Below are 17,973 nucleotides of genomic sequence, written 5' to 3'. Positions count from 1 at the left end.
ACCGTCCCACCGTACTATGAGAGTGAAGGAATAGAGAGTGTACCTGTGTATTGTGCACATCCTGCACCGTAGACTGGTTTTAATAAAACTGGCCGCCGTAGCCAAAATCGGCCAGGACGAAATAATATTTCAATATTTTTTTTATTTATACAGTGGAGGCTTAGTAGTTAGGTCCCGTTTTACCCTTTGCATACGTAACCCTAAAAAAAGAAATATTAGTGTAGAGGCAGCAAAGTAAGATTTCCCTTAAAATATAATTACTAACCAATATTTTCTTTTGATAACAGGAGAAAACGACCCCGAGCGTGTCTCTATGTGAAATATTATCGGCTTACTACTCTATTAGCAAGCCTGATCTGACAAGCGAAAATATTGCATAGATTTAGTAATAACTTTAGAAAACCATATTTAGTCACTTATTTTTTATTTTATATCGTTTTGAAAGTCTTATTTAATGTTTTTAAGGCAGCTTTTTGCCCCTTTTATAATAATAATAAATAAATAAATAATTAAAGTCACAATATAGTTTGATTGTATTGTAGTTGTTTAAAAAAAAATCAAAATCAAATCATTTATTCATTTAGGTCAAATGATTTATGAGAAGAGCTGGCAATAAACTCCTGGTCACTCTTTTTAATCGCCATATGGTTCTATGTTTAGTATAAATTATTGATGATATGAGATAAATAAAAAAAAAACAACTCCCGAACTAAGAGTTTCTCTTGTATCGCAGGGATTTTCACATACAAACAACCAACACAAAATCGCACGAATAAATTATTGTTCCCAGTGGGAATCGAATCTACGACCTCCCGACTCAGCTCGGCGACCTTATCCACTGCGCAACTGAGACAGTCACAAGTTTCTTACACGAGATTCAAACCTAAAACAATTAAATTTTCCATTATCATACACAAGATAATATTTCCGGGCTGTTTTCTTATCTTAATACGACTATAAAGATTTGTACGAGCGGGGTCTCGAACCCGCACACGTGATGTTGATATTGTTTACTCTAAAAGTCATGACCTTATGTAATTAGTCATAATTATTGATATATTTTTACAAAATTGTCTAGTTCGATCCGGATGTGTGTTACTGGTAAATTCCAGTTTTATTGTTGTATCTTTGGACAAGTCATGATTCAAAACTAAGCAGAGCTTGTACTGTACCAGACAACTGATAAACATACTTATATAAATGTGTCAATAGAAATTTAAAAAAAGAATATAATTTCTACACTAAGAATCTATACTTAATATTATAAAGCTGAAGAGTTTGTTTGTTTGTTTGATTGTTTGTTTGTTTGTTTGTTTGTTTGAACGCGCTAATCTCAGGAACTACTGGTCCGATTTGAAAAATTCTTTCAGTGTTGGACAGCCCATTTATCGAGGAAGGTTATAGGCTATACAGGGTGTCCCAAAACTCAACGATAATCCGAGACAGGATGAAAGGCCAAGTCATACCGGTTCTAGGAAAAATAAGAAAAAAATTCCATATCACTTAGTTCAGCAATAATAGACATATTTCAAAAAAGTTGAAATTCCACACCCTTGGTCGCATTTTCAAGTCCTGTGATCACCAATGTCACAATTTCGCTGTGTTTTTTTGAATTTCGTGATCTTAGTTAAATATGCTATGAATCGTAAAACAAATTAATGCACAAAACATGTTAATTTAATAAAAAAAAGCTAAGTTTTAGTGAGTCATGGTTCACAAAAATATCGTTAGTTAACTTTGACGCTTCGTATTGAAAAAAAAATGTACTACACTACCCTTGGCAAGTTATTTCAAAAGTTGGCGCATTTAATCAAGATTTTAAAATGGTGCAACACTTGCCACTTTTCTTGCCATTAAAAATGTTATTTTTATTTGAACGAAGAGTATCCTCGCAGATGGATCGAATGCAGTGGTTCAATTTTGTAGCCTCCTCGTTCCCCCGATCTAAATCCAGTTGAATTTTTTTACTGGGAATGCATAAAAGAAAAAGTCTATTCGAAATCAATACAAAATCTATCAGAACTTCGCCAGAAAATTGACACAGCGTCAAAGGAAATAAATGCAAGGAATTTTGCTTGACTGGTGCAAAGGTCTTTTGTACGCCGTTGCAGAGCCTATATTCGTGCCGGAGGAAAGCAATTATTTTTAGTAAAGAGGTAATTGAGTCAGTCCATAACCAATATTTAATGTTATAAACATAATATGTAATAATAATTAAAAAAAAAAACAATGAACGAATCATATTCTCATTTAATTATTCTCCTTAAACTATAGTAATTCCGAATTGTTTTCCTCCGGCACGAATATAGGCTCTGCAACGCCTTACTAAAGAGAATCCGAAACCGTTCTCCTATGACCGGTTCGCCATTGGACTGTTCGTCGACAGGAAGATTCATTTATTTCCTTTTCCCCAACAGAGTCTTTCACCTATGGACATTGCGTCGACAGAAACTTTCATCTATGTCAATTTCGACGACAGGTCTTTCCAGCTACAGAATATTCCACCGACACGACGATAAACCTATTACTCTGTTAACTACAGACCTTTTCATCTAAGGAGAATAGGCTGTCAATTTTAACACAAGCGATAAAACAAAAATATACATATCTAACAGCTACAGCTTACTGTATCTTTACTAAGAGAACAGGTTTGTTTACTTGCCCTAGAGAAGTCATTATTAAGAGCCTTTTAGCTTAAGTAGAACACTAATGTTCACAAATACAACTCGGAACTATCATAGAGGCTTTAAGGTCCAAAAATGAAAAATGAAGGCGTGACTTTAAGGTGACGATGATGTTAGCAATCTAAAATTAGCTTTCGTAGGCAAAGAAAATGAAAATTACCAAATACAAAAATATAATATACATAGTTAAAATTCATATTATTACAAAAAAAACAAAACATAAAATAAACAATGAAATTAACTCAAAAAACGTATATTTTTCCTTTCACTAATCCAATAATATTATTGTATTTACTCATTATTCTACTCTTGTTCTTTTTCTCTTTCTCCTATTTGATTAAATGACAAATATGTGCCCAGCCAGTTAGATACGATTTTAAATCCATCCCATTTTTATCTGATAAATGCCGCTCGATTCTTTCTTTATACCCTGTTTCACTGTGTTAAAATTGACAGCCAATTCTCCTTAGATGAAAAGGTCTGTAGTTAACAGAGTAATAGGTTTATCGTCGTGTCGGTGGAATATTCTGTAGCTGGAAAGACCTGTCGTCGAAATTGACATACATGAAAGTTTCTGTCGACGCAATGTCCATAGGTGAAAGACTCTGTTGGGGAAAAGGAAATAAATGAATCATCCTGTCGACGAACAGTCCAATGGCGAACCGGTCATAGGAGAACGGTTGCGGATTCTACTAAAGACCTTTGCACCAGTCAAGCAAAATTCCTTGCATTTATTTCCTTTGACGCTATGTCAATTTTCTGGCGAAGTTCTGATAGATTTTGTATTGATTTCGAATAGACTTTTTCTTTTATGCCTTCCCAGTAAAAAAAATCTACTGGATTTAGATCGGGGGAACGAGGAGGCCACAAAATTGAACCACTGCATTCGATCCATCTGCGAGGATACTCTTCGTTCAAATAAAAATAACATTTTTAATGGCAAGAAAAGTGGCAAGTGTTGCACCATTTTAAAATCTTGATTAAATGCGCCAACTTTTGAAATAACTTGCCAAGGGTAGTGTAGTACATTTTTTTTTCAATACGAAGCGTCAAAGTTAACTAACGATATTTTTGTGAACCATGACTCACTAAAACTTAGCTTTTTTTTATTAAATTAACATGTTTTGTGCATTAATTTGTTTTACGATTCATAGCATATTTAACGAAGATCACGAAATTCAAAAAAACACAGCGAAATTGTGACATTGGTGATCACAGGACTTGAAAATGCGACCAAGGGTGTGGAATTTCAACTTTTTTGAAATATGTCTATTATTGCTGAACTAAGTGATATGGAATTTTTTTCTTATTTTTCCTAGAACCGGTATGACTTGGCCTTTCATCCTGTCTCGGATTATCGTTGAGTTTTGGGACACCCTGTATATCATCACGCTACGACCAATAGGAGCAGAGAATCAGTTAAAAATGTTACAAAAACGGGGAAAATTATGTCTCTCTTATGTGACGCAAGCGAAGTTGCGCGGGTCAGCTAGTTGCTAATAAACCTTCCCAGCGATGTTAGGGTTTTCTCCTGAAATAAGACAAGCTTCAAATTTAAAATAGTTTCGCTATAGCCCGATTAGGTTGCTAGTTTTCCAATCATATAAAAATGATTCACAATGCACAATTATTATCTCTATTACTTCACTCTCAAAAGCGGTATCTGATACGACCGGCGAGAAGTCAATGGCGGTACCGACTTCCTTACCTGCTGTCCGAGACACGGAGGTCGATCTCAACTTGCTAATTCCAAGCAATCACTAAGTTGTCTTTCACAGAAAGGCTCTGGACTAGTAATAAGAACATTTTTAGTTGGCTCGTGATTAAAATCTGAGACCCCTATGTGCCAGTCGTATACACTATCAATGATGCACAGAAGCACTTGAAACTCCAATCAAAAATAAAAATAAATCATTTATACTTGTCAAAATCTGACACTTATGATAGTCGCTACAATTACTGAATATACCACTAGCTCGGAGAGTTAGAGCCTTATGAGAAGAGCTAGCAAAAAACTCACGGCCACTTTTTTCAATCAGCAAAAGATTTACAATGTTTATACTTGAAGGTCAAATTTGACACTTATGACACTTACTGAATCTACCAATAGCTCGGAAAGTGTAGAGCCTTATGAGAAAACCTAGCAAAAAAGCTCACACACACTCTTTTCAATCGTCAAATAATTTACAATACATAATAATATACATATACCAAAATGTACCACCAAAAGAAGAATCAAAATAAAATCTTAAATATTCATTTATTTTAAACTTAATATACAACTCTGCATAAAGGCGGACTCTATGGCAGGTGCATTTTCTGCCAGTCTACATTAGGGTGATGCAGAGATAATTACGAAGGTGTTTAAAAGAGTTATTTTTCCTTCCAGCTCATAAACAGAACAATGGCAGCAGTCCTGGTCTCCACCACATCACTGGCAGCATTAGCCTTAGCTGGTGAACGACCGTCCCTGGAAGAGCTGGTCTCCTGGCTGGATGTGGAGACTCTGTTGCTGCTGTTCAGCATGATGCTACTGGTGGCCATCATGGCTGAGACTGGGCTATTTGATTTCCTTGCTGTTTTTACTTTTGAGGTGAGTTTGATACTGATTTTGGTAGCAGAAGAATTTTAAGGGGATCGTAAAAAGTTGCGTTATTTTTTTCTCAATCACAATGTTTAGTCATTGATTACCGAATCTGGCAAGCTACCACTGTAATAAATAAATTCTAGTGTACACAAAACAAAGAAGGTATAGGTGACGCCAAACAACTTGAACACAAGAAGTTATTTTAGAAAGCAAACTAAACGTAGACCCAGTGCAGAGGACTCTCGGTTGACTGTTCTACCAAACAAGCGATCGAAGCGCTATAGCCTTAGCCGTCGCGCTCTGCTATTCTTTCAAAGCGGACCTAGAAAACGTTCCCTATGATATAGCGAAATTGTTCAAGTTATTTGGCGGCAACTGTATTTCCTTAACTAATTTCGTACAAATAATAATCTAATTCCAGAATTAATTTCCAAACGGTATACCGATATTTAGTAATAATCTTTTTAAAAACCTTTCCAACTACCTAGTTTAATTGAATCCGTAAAAATTGCTCTCGTAAATATACCTAAACATACATAAAATCACGCCAATCACGCCACAAAAATAGGTCTATATACAAAAGGAAATGAATGCGTATCTACCCTATAATAATAAAAACCCATTGACGTCCCACTGCTGGGCAAGGGTCTCCTCCCGTAATGAGGGAGGGTTTATTCCTTGAGCCCACTACGCTATCTACCCTACTTACTAAAAAAATACTTAAATCCGTTTCCCATAAGTTTAGTAGCCACGTCGTGATACATAAACAAACAGTAATTGCCCATTACTTGTCGCGCGGGCTATTAGCTATGCACGTGATCAACGCGCCTTAACGATAACTCATTTCTATATTAGATCGTTTTATTATACTTACTTTAATCTCCGACTTTGCCTGCTTTTGTATTGAAAATCCTTTTGTAGAATTTTTCAGTAATCTTTTCACATACATACATAAATAATATCACGCCTTTTTCCCATAGTGATAGACCAAAGAACGGGACTTAGTACGATCCTTACAAACTTCCCTTGTCTCATTCACTTTCATACATGTTGTCATACAGGACCACCGGTTACGAGTACTACGCACTTGACCTTTTTGTAAGACATCTAAATATATATAACACAAAGTTGACTGACTGACATAGTGATCTTTCAACTCACAGCCCAAAACACTGGACGGATCGGACTGAAATTTGACATACAGGTAGATGTTAAAATGTTGGCATCCGCAAGGATTTTGATTGAAGAACAAAATCTATGGATGTGAATGAGGCAAGGGAAATTTATAAGGATCGTACCAAGTTGCGATTTTTGATCTCTACCTACCCATATGGGAATAAGGCGTGATGGTATTATGTATGTATGTTTTATCATTATTACAGTTACACATTTTAACATACCTCAGTACATTTTGTTTATAAAATAGCTGGAAATAATCGTATTACCTGGTTTATATAGTAATTGGACATAGCAATCTGTCTGGTAATTATTAGTTATAACCGGTGCTAATGTTTTGTAGCTACTGGTAAGCAATTAGTAAGGAATCTTTGCCAAGAACGTGTTAAAGATGGGTGACCGTTTAGCATTATTTTAACTAAAGTTATCCGTGTGTTGGATGGTACAGTCGAGTTCTATAATATGTGACCGTGTTAATGAATCAAAAATATATAGGCAATGTTAAGTTTCATAAAAATCTAAGCACAATACTTTAAGTCATTGTCTGTAGCAATATTATTGATATTATATAGTTAGTAGTTACATATTTATGATGTGACAGAATGTAAACATTGGGCAAAGCTGTTTAGATTTTTATGAAACTTAACATTGCCTATATATTTTTGATTCATCAACACGGTCACATATTATAGAACTCGACTGTACCATCAGATACGGGTGAGCATTTTGCTGGCCAACCTAAAAAAACAAAGAAAAAAAGATTGTCCTAAAAAGGATTTTCTAGAATAATATTGAATAACACACTAAGAATTTTATAGCAAAAATGTCGAATCAAACTATGTTTGATTGTAGAATTAGTTTAAATACGTACTAAAACTAAAACAATGAAATATACAATAGACATAGGGAAAAATACAAGCTATTTGATCACACAGACTGGCTGTCTGCTAAAACTCATTATAAGTAATTAAATATAACGCGTAGACTACACTATAAAGTCTATTTTAATGTTTCTTTGTATAAGTCTCGAACTCCAATTTAAACATTCCCTGAAAATATTTTTACTGTTCCTGGATTTTATTCAATTCAAAAACTGATTATTCGTAAACTCTGGATCCTACTTAAGTTAGAATTTTTGGTAGGAAGGTGTTTTTTTTAACCCTTTTGCTGTCCCACGGCAGGGCAAGGGTCTCCTCCCAAACGAGTGGGAGGGGTTAGCCCATGAGTCTACCATGCTGGCCAAGTGCGGGTTGAGGTCTTTGTATGCCCTCATAAATGTATTAAACAAATTTCAGGCATGCAGGGTTTCCTCACGATGTTTTCCTTCACCGTTTAGAGCATACACACGGTACATAAATTCGAAAAGTCATTGACGTTGAAATTAATTTCAAGACCCCAAAACTCTTTAAGGTTCACCTCTCTGTAAGGTAGTCCTATGTGTTATTTCGGACCTTCACCTACCTATATACCAAATTTCATTGTAATCGGTTCAATAGTATTTGCGTGAAAGAGTAACAGACATCCATACATAGATACATACATTCTCACAAACATATTAGTGTGATTAGTAAAAAGGAATAGTACTTTTCCAGACCCGGCAATCTAACCGGAAAGATCCTGATTAGTAGTCATATACACTACTGCCTGAGCCACAGGAGTCTAGATCTTCATACCATCTAGTCTTAAAACCTAGGAACGTGTACAAACAGTGTGTACTAAACCTAATACCACTGGTATCTCCACGTGTGAGTTCTCGCGTTAATACTAATAAACATATGATAAGATAATATACTTGTGACGCACACTTATACTTTATATATTTTATATATAAGTATGTGCAAGTAGGAGGTTTTTCCTTGTGGAATACCATTTTGGCACTAAAAATGTATATTGCTTTTCTACTTTTTTTCATTCCTCATTAAACCAATTATTATTCTCCTAGAAGGGTGGAAAATGGCAAAGGGACAGGACGTATATGGTTCTTGGCCTTCCGTGATGTATATGATTTCATACTGTCTAACAAGACAGTGCAGCTTTGACCTGGATTCTTTACCCAGCCGAATCTTTTCAAATTCCATCCCAATAATCCTGGATTTTGATGTCGATATATATTTAGATTAACATCATAATATATTGAAATGTATAACATAATTATATTATATTTATGAATTTTCAATCAAACTACTGTTTGTAAGCACAAACCCAACGTTTAAGAAATGTTCACCCATCCATTTCCAAACCTCAACAACTATCCTTAACTTTTATTTTTCTTTTGTTCACAGGTAACAAAAGGCAAGATTTGGCCATTAATAACGCTACTCAGTGCAATCACAGCGTTCATATCGACTTTTCTGGATAATGTCACTACAGTTCTGCTCATGACACCAGTCACTATAAGGTAAGTAAATCAAGCCGCTTGAGGATTTCTGACTCATTTTAATTCATTAGTTTGAAATAGAGAGTCTGTGAGTTTATCTGACAGACGCAAATGGTCTGTGTAATTACTGATCGCTAGATCCAGGTTTGATTTTGAACAGGCGCAATTTAGGTTATGCTTTTAAAGACTTCTTTATTTTATTACCATGATACCTATTGCAATGTATACTACAGTTATAAAATCAATCTCGAGGCGAACATAGGTACTTCACGTAAATAATTTTACTTTTATTGTAAACATATAGTACCATACTCTGCGAGTGCGACTGGAAAAAACGGTACTATTCCTATAAATTAATTAAGTTTTTAAATTTACATGAAAGTACTCCCTGTACAACTACCCAAAATAAAAATAAAATAAATTTAACCCAATAATGTCCCACTGCTGGGCAAGAGTCTCCTCCCATAGTGAGAGAGGGGTTAGACCTTGAGTCCACCACGCTGGCCAAGTGCGGGTTGGGGACTTTGCATGCCCTCAATAAATGTTTTAAACAAATGTTAGGCATGCAAGGTTTCCTCACGATGTTTTCCTTCACCGTTGGAGCATGTGATAATTATTTCTAATACACTTAACATAACTTCGAAAAGTCATTGATGTATTGCCTCAGGTTCGAACCTGCGACCACTTGCGTGGGAGGTGTCAACTTATACCACTCGGCTATCACTACCAAAAATACTGACTAAAATAATTTTCTTTATTTCACAGGCTATGTGAAGTAATGGACCTGGACCCCATTCCAGTGCTGATGTCGATGGTACTGTACAGTAATATAGGGGGCACTGTGACCCCCGTCGGAGACCCTCCTAACGTCATCATAGCGTCTAACAAGGCTGTGGTTCAAGCTGTAAGTATTTTGTATGATTTTCTTTTTGATAATTTAAGCGTCTACATATTTACTTGATAGACCTGGATCCCACACGATATTTGAAAGATTTTAAACCTATAGTCACGTACGAGAATTTAACATTTTTACATCCCTTCAAAAACTGTTTTAAAGACCTCTCAGGCATGCAAGGTTTCACCACTGTGTTTTCCTTCACAGTTGGAACAAGTGATAATTATTTCTAATACACACATAACTAGGAAAAGTCATTGGTGTGCTGCCTCCGGTTCTTACCTGCGACCACTTCACACTCAATCTCTCAGACCTCTATGGTTTCCACATGATATTTTCATTCACTTTTTGTTTATTATCTCTTTAAAGAACTTTCTCATGTAACCTTAATATCTTCTTAAAGTCATTCTTGTACTTAGTTCAGTTAACTTGAGTTGAAAACCGATGTCAAAACTAAAACTGTTTTCCTCTTTCAGGGTATTAACTTCACGAATTTCACGCTACACATGACGTTCGGTATACTGCTAGTGTGTGTGCAAACTTACTTTCAACTGAGGTTTATATTTAGAGACGCGGACAAACTACGGACTAATGAACCTAGGGAGATAAAAGGTGAGTTCTTTTGTCGTATTTCGAAATAAGCTGACCCATTTGGCTTTACTAACGGTCAAGTTTTCCACTGCTTGGTATGGGTCTCCTCCCGTAATGAGGAAGCAGTAAGGCCTTGAATCAACCACTTTAGCCAAGAACGGATTTATTTTTGAAAATTAATAGTCATTCCAAAATTTTATCTAAATCTGTTCAGCGATTATGACTATATATTCAAACAAGTATGTATAACCATAATGTATTTTGTTCAGAGACGACCACAGGATATAATCTATTACCTTGCAAAATTTTACTAAACCATTTTTGCTATTTTAAAGTAAATGAAAAACAACGGACTACCTCCGTGGCGCTGTGGTTTAGGTCACCAAGTCAAAACCACTGCGTTAGGAGGTCGCGGTTTCGATTCCCACTCGAAGCAATTTTTTGTGCAATCTCTCTTTAAGTCTTATAAATAAACTTAAATAACCTTTACTCGCATTTTTTATATCAGTGAGTTTTTACTTGTAGTTTTACCATTACTGAACACCAAACAACTTTTCTGTTGGAATAAGTGAAGAGTAAGATCAATAATAATCAGTATTATCTAACCCATATTCGTTGTCTCCAGATCTTCGTCACCAGATTTCAATATGGCGTCGTGCAGCCGACTCGCTGCCCCACTTGTCACGAGACGAGCTCGTCGTGAGAGAACGATTGGAGCGTAAAGTGAGGAAGCTGAGTGCGAAGCTTGATGAACTGGTGTCTGAGACCAGGAGGAGGGCCTGTCCTAAGGATTGTTTTGAAACTATGCTCGCTGATATGAAGGGCAAGGTGAGTTTTATTTGTGACTTTTGTATTGGTTCCTGTAATATTGTTTTGTGTATTCAGCCAAATAGGACAGTGGAATTGATCAGTAATTTTTATGATACCTTTAGCTATAGACTTATGTGTCCGAAAAATATTTGGTTGCCATCATTTTTATACTGTACGTGGGTGGAAAAATTCGTAGATATGCCTATTGCTGGGCATGGGTCTTATTCTGAATAGTGAAGGGGTTGATTCCACCACGCTGGCCGAATGGGGGTTGGGGACTTTGTTAGAAATGTATTAAGCAAATCTTGGGCATGCAAAGTTTCATTACGGTTTTTTCGTCACTATAAGAGCAAGTGATAATTATTTCTACTATATTACAAAAAAATCTTGATCTGCTAATGGCTTAGGCTTTGGCCCATTCAAAATTAGAATAACATACTTGTGTTTCCAACAGGAATATAAAACTACTACTCCAAGCTTGTAATTTTATTAAAAACTGACTATTCCTATCACAAAATTGTATTTTCTATTTACAGTACAAAATAAGAGACAAGATCCTCTTAGTAAAAGCGACAGTCGCCATCGCTTTTGTGGTCGTCGTGTTTTTCCTGCACTCCATACCTGAATTCAGTAAGTATTCTATAGTTTGTTCAGTTTTTCAACTTTCGTCATCAGCTAATACTTAATTGCTTTACCAAATTTTGTTAAAGTTACGTTAATATCTTATTTCTTGCCCGCGGTTTTGATTGAATACGTTGACAATGGTCATTATCAGTCAGCCCGTGACCGTAAGCATTATGTGCTCAAGCAGCAATAGTACACAATCTTTATTTCTAAATAAGTTGTTAGATTCTGCAGCCCTTAAAAGAAAAAAACTCCATTTCAAAGAAGCCATTTTGCACCTCTTTAAGAACTCTCAAGGTTTTCTCACGATGTTGTCTTTTTTTTCTCCAGACCGCGTATCCCTGGGCTGGACAGCACTGCTGGGAGCACTGCTGCTTCTGACCCTCGCAGACCGAGATGACCTGGAGCCAATACTGCACAGGATCGAGTGGTCCACGCTACTGTTCTTTGCTGCACTCTTCGTACTCATGGAGGTACAGTATCCTACTACAGTACAGACACTAGCAGACCGAGATGACCTGGAGCCAATACTGCACAGGATCGAGTGGTCCACGCTACTGTTCTTTGCTGCACTCTTCGTACTCATGGAGGTACAATATCCTACTACAGTACAGACACTAGCAGACCGAGATGACCTGGAGCCAATACTGCACAGGATCGAGTGGTCCACGCTACTGTTCTTTGCTGCACTCTTCGTACTCATGGAGGTACAGTATCCTACTACAGTACAGACACTAGCAGACCGAGATTTGCGTGGGAGGTGCCAACTTATACCACTCGGCTATTACTGCTAAATTAATATTTTTATTTTTTTATATTTTCAGGCGCTGTCCAAACTCGGTTTGATCGAGTTTATCGGTGGAGTGACGGAGGGTCTCATATTGAAAGTGGATGAGAGCGCACGACTGGCTGTTGCTATTCTACTAATGTTATGGGTAAGAACATCTTCCTATGACATTCTCTCTTTCGTTTGCAGTCGGTTTAGGATCTTGCGCTAGTATATAAATAAAATGTATAATCTACAATTTTGCCAATTGACTCCCACTCAATATAATTCGAATTCAACTGTCAGGAATAAGTCAATTATTTGGACTATAATTTAATTTCGAAATTACGGAAAGGTTATTAAAGCCGCGTGAAGCTCTGATAAAGTTTTTTATCTTTGCGTGGCGTAAGAATCGCCTTCCTCAATGATTGCTGCATTTACTGGTTTTAACTGAACATTTCGCTGTCTATTATGAAAACTAATGGTTATTAATATCTACGCACTTAATTTGAAATATAAGAAATCTGAACTTCTTTTGCAAAAAATATATATTTGAAGAGGAAGTTAAAATTAATAGATCGTTTTCCTCCTTCAGGTATCAGGTATAACCTCAGCGTTCGTGGACAACATACCCCTCACAACCATGATGGTGCGTGTGGTGACGTCACTGGGCAACAACCCTACCCTCAACCTGCCCATGACGCCGCTCATATGGGCACTGTCGTTCGGAGCTTGTCTAGGAGGTAAGTTAACTACTATTTTACTGATAAGGCTCTTTTCTAACAATGAGAGGAGTAATATATGGTAATGATTTTTCCTCAAAGGCTATGAACGATTATCTACCACTACAGACAGTGTAACTAATAACAATGACTAATGAATAATTACAATTACCTCTTCTTCTGATCGTATGGTTAGTGGTCAACCTAGTGACAAAGTTATTCAGGCCTTTGACGTGGCTTAACGACTGTTATCTTAATTGACAACAACCGGGACCGATTTTTTACGTGCCCTCCGAAGCACGGACGCCCAGTTCGAATACCACATTGCGGTCACCCATCTTTGGAATGACCGCGTCAAGGTTTGCTTAACCCATAGATCGTAAACCGACCGACAATGACTATTGACAATGACTATTGACAATGACTAATGACAATGACTAATGACAATGACTAATGACAATGACTAATGACAATGACTAATGACAATGACTAATGACAATGACTAATGACAATGACTAATGACAATGACTAATGACAATGACTAATGACAATGACTAATGACAATGACTAATGACAATGACTAATGACAATGACTAATGACAATGACTAATGACAATGACTAATGACAATGACTAATGACAATGACTAATGACAATGACTAATGACAATGACTAATGACAATGACTAATGACAATGACTAATGACAATGACTAATGACAATGACTAATGACAATGACTAATGACTCAAGAAATGTAAAATATACCTATTCGAGAATTTCTGACGATTACCTTAAAAGTCTTTTGTAAAATTAAAGATTATTTTTGTTCATTTTGTTTGTCCAACGTAGGTTTTAAAATAATAAAATAAACTAAAATAATTTTTATTTCGGACTAGTAATTATTCATCCATAGTTTGTTAGTAATTAAAAATCTTATGTCTATGTTAGTATAACTTAATATTTAGTGACTATTTTATTTGTTCGAGATGCATCTACGAACAATATTACATATTAGCGGAGAATCGTACCTCCCTGCTACAGTCTTCAGGATGGAGTTGGAACTAGCCCTCACTCTGCAGAATGACTCTGCACTTTAGCAACTGAAAAACGAAAGTGGACTGGACACTACGTCTGTTATACATTGTTTACAAAACAAGCTTTAAATTTTCTCCATCACTTCAACAGTAGCAATAGTTGTTAAAAGGTCCCTTGTAAAATTTTGTTTCCAGGTAACGGCACTCTCATAGGGGCCAGTGCAAATGTAGTATGTGCGGGCGTGGCGGAGCAGCACGGCTACCGGTTCAGCTTCGTGCAGTTCTTCAAGATCGGCTTCCCCGTGATGCTGGGCCACCTGGTCGTCGCCACCGGCTACCTGCTGCTCTGTCACTGCGTCTTCACATGGCATTAGACTATGGTTCTATGAGAAAGAATGACTCCCTGAAGATATTATGGGTAGTGTTTTGTTGCTATTGAAAAGACGGCCACAACTATGTATTTGTTCGTCGGTTTTATGGCTTTGATGGAATTCAAGTCCCGGGAAATAATCAAGCGTTGGTCTCGAAATTCCCGGGGAAAATAAGTCTATTTAAAGAATAGGTTATTCTAGCACCATTTTTTTTAAAGCCATCAATAAAATTGCACAATATTTGATTGTCAAATGATTTTCACAATTTTAATATAAATGACGTTTATTTTGGTAGATAGATAGCCACTTTTACACACACACTCTATCGCACGTTCTTAGGAGCGTACAGTATTACGCGCGCGAAAGCAGCGCGCTCTGAGAGAGCGATTTACTTCGCGGGCGACAGATGAGCGCGGCGCGTGGTCTTTCGTTTCCCCTTACACGCGCGATTGTTGTTTCATGCGCGATAGAGTCTCTTATTCATAAAAATATATGAAGTTATGAAAGGTTAAAAAAAGGTTATAAAGAGTTTTGTTTCTTTTACTCCTTAGCGAAATGAAAAAGAGAAAACATATTGTGTAGCTTTTTAACTAAAATAGGTTTAAAGTGTATTTATGAATAAGAGGGTGTGTGTAAAGGGGGCTTATGTGAAGAAAAAATATGAACTTATTGTGTAAATGTATTGTGCAATATTATTGTAAACTTAAGGGTGGCATTAGGGTGAAAGATAGGGGATGCTCCGTCCTGTTATGTGTCCGTCCATCTTACTGTAAATAGAGACACATTCATTTATAATAAATTATTAGTTTTTTGTATTTAATCGTGCAACTATATAAAGATAAACTTTTTAATGCAATATTTTGAGATCAAAGTGGTGTATTTTTGACAAAATATTGTTCTTTTTTATTAAAGATTGCAATTTTCTGTCGAAAATTATTTGAAATTTTGTATCACACGGGGTTTTTTTTTTATTAACTAAAGGTAACTTTTCACCCAAAGCCCTGATATTTCTGGTAAATTAATGGCTGAAACTGAAGCGTTACTCAATTTTAAGTCATGATTAAATCTCGAGTTGTCTCTATCACTTTAATATTGTTTTGGAGACCGAAATATTTTTGAGTGGTGCTTAAAAGTTGAGCAATGTTTCAGGTTTCGCTTTTACGCCAGATTTTCGTCTAAATGTTATTCGAGAGATTGTAAAATGTCGTAGTTTTAATATATTTTAATAATTTCTGGCTAAAAATAGCCGATTTCATGTACAAATCTAGCGGCTATTAGCCTTTTGTAGTGATATCACAGTATTTTCTAGAACAAATTTATAGTTTTAAGTTAAATTAATGATATTATTGCTAAATTAAATACCTATATTTATCAAAATAATAAAATAATTTATTTTAATTTAAGATATTACATTAAAAAAATATTGAGAATCAGTACTTTTAACTTTTATCATTTAATTACAATAATTGCGTTCTTGCGTTTCATAAAATTGTTACTATAAGGTATAAAATTTTCCCAAATAAATTCTTATTTTTCAATATTTTTATTATTCTGAAATTATTTTTTTCTAAATTTTAATTTTGACATAGGTAATCTATTTTAAATATTTTTAATATAAATTAGCAATTATTTTTATATACTTGAATAGGTTATTTTAAAATGATAATATTTGTAGTGTTGTAGTTTAGAAATCACAATAATTTGAATTAATTTATGATAAATTTTAGTATTTAAGTTATGTTCGTTCCTAACATCTTTCGAACAAAAAATAAAAAAGTTAATAAAAATAAATACATTTATAACTCCAATGACTATTCAAAGTTATGTGTGTATTAGAAATAATTATCACTTGTTCCAACGGTGAAGGAAAACATCGTGATGCAACCTTGCATGCCTGAGAGTTCTTTAGAACAGTTCTTGAAGGTATGCAAAGTCCCCAACCCGCAATTGGCCAGCGTGGTTTTACCACTGTTGGGCGAGTGTCTCCTCCCGTAATAAGGGAGGGGTTAGGCCTTGAATTCATATATGTGATAAATACAAGGAAAATAATACATGGAATAATCAATAATTATATTGATATTGTTAAAATTTTAATTGTTAAATGTTTTATTTTGGTGAAATTACACTTATGTTGCCAAAATAAAGATTTATATGTAATAATTTAGGAAATAGTATTATTTATTATATTATTTTTATATCGTCAATCAATTTTTTATACATAAATGCAAGCTTTTTTCCAATAAGGCAGAGGAGAGGAGAATATAAGCAGAGGTCAGAAAATGCTGGCTTTAAGTAAATTACTTTTGATTTTTTTTATTTGTATGTACTTGTTTTTTCTATATTTATTGTATTTTTTTTCTTTTGTTCATAATTTTCTTTTTCCTAATTACATATTATGAATGTTTTACTTTTTTATAAAAATCAAATTTAAATAAAAAACGAAAGAAATATGAATTGTAAATACTTAATTTCATTTTGTGATAATATTTTAAGAATATGAAATAATTATATTAAGTTATTATTTAACTGTTTTACAGTGTTTTAATAGTGTATTTAGATAAAATATGAAAATGACGTAAATAATGTTAACAGGTCTGTTTAATAATACAAAATGAAATTATTCAGATAAAATTAAAATGCAGCTTTGTAGATAATATTATAATCTGTATAATTTTGTTGAAAATGGTAAAACAGGGCCTTAATAAAATATTTTGAGTGAATATTTTGTTGTTTAACTTTATTACCTTTACCCATAGGGGTAGGCAGAGACCAAAAAACGCCACTTACTACGATCCTACAAACTTCCCTTGCCTCATTCACATACATACATGTTGTCATACAGGACCGCCGGTTACGAGTAGCACCTGACCTTTTTGCAAGACATCACCGATATGATCTGTGTATGTCTAGAATGCCAGATAAGCTGATAATTTCCTGAAAATTTCGGAGCCCACGAACGGAATCAGAGTTTTGGTCACCAGTCCAAGATTATACTAAGTAGGAGTTAGTAGTAAAATACTAGTAGGAAACCTAGAACTAAAGTGATGAAAAAAATGTTTTTTCAAAGGAAAATTCCGGGCCGTTCCCGGAAATCCCGGCTTTCAGGCTATCCTAGGCTAGAATGCTTATATCTTCACTACTATGGTTCGTGTGTGGTGATGTTCCCTGCGACCGCCGCCGCCGCCGCTATCTAGAACGCTCATATCTTTGTGTAACTGTTAGGTTAGATGAAATTAAAGGTACAAACATTATTAAAGTTTAAAAGCTGAATTAAAACATGGCATACTTTTTGTCCCGGAACGTTTTTATACGAGAACGAAGTCGTAGGGCCTAGTAT

The 17,973-nt window shown here is 35.3% G+C and overlaps 2 protein-coding genes across 9 annotated transcripts in view; one reads left to right on the top strand and one right to left on the bottom strand.

The window, feature by feature from the left end:
* Nucleotides 1-17,358, top strand: part of LOC142984944 (P protein-like) — a 91,234-nt gene extending 73,876 nt beyond the window's left edge. For all 8 annotated transcript variants that reach the window (XM_076132833.1, XM_076132835.1, XM_076132834.1 and 5 more), the window contains 10 exons: nt 5,074-5,277; nt 8,730-8,845; nt 9,590-9,728; nt 10,196-10,331; nt 10,936-11,138; nt 11,657-11,750; nt 12,075-12,451; nt 12,569-12,679; nt 13,106-13,253; nt 14,461-17,358. In XM_076132833.1, the coding sequence (XP_075988948.1) occupies nt 5,074-5,277; nt 8,730-8,845; nt 9,590-9,728; nt 10,196-10,331; nt 10,936-11,138; nt 11,657-11,750; nt 12,075-12,451; nt 12,569-12,679; nt 13,106-13,253; nt 14,461-14,639 (1,707 nt within the window). In that variant the 3' untranslated portion in view covers nt 14,640-17,358. The remainder of the gene's footprint in view (nt 1-5,073; nt 5,278-8,729; nt 8,846-9,589; nt 9,729-10,195; nt 10,332-10,935; nt 11,139-11,656; nt 11,751-12,074; nt 12,452-12,568; nt 12,680-13,105; nt 13,254-14,460) is intronic.
* LOC142984784 (uncharacterized) overlaps nt 1-17,973 on the bottom strand; it is a 391,275-nt gene that overhangs the window by 128,650 nt on the left and 244,652 nt on the right. The gene's annotated exons all lie outside the window — the stretch shown is intronic.

The sequence above is a fragment of the Anticarsia gemmatalis genome, chromosome 28, assembly GCF_050436995.1.
Source record: "Anticarsia gemmatalis isolate Benzon Research Colony breed Stoneville strain chromosome 28, ilAntGemm2 primary, whole genome shotgun sequence".
Classification (NCBI taxonomy): Eukaryota; Metazoa; Arthropoda; class Insecta; order Lepidoptera; family Erebidae; genus Anticarsia; species Anticarsia gemmatalis.
Note: the sequence above shows the minus strand (reverse complement) of the source record. Positions and strands in the feature narration are given on the sequence as shown.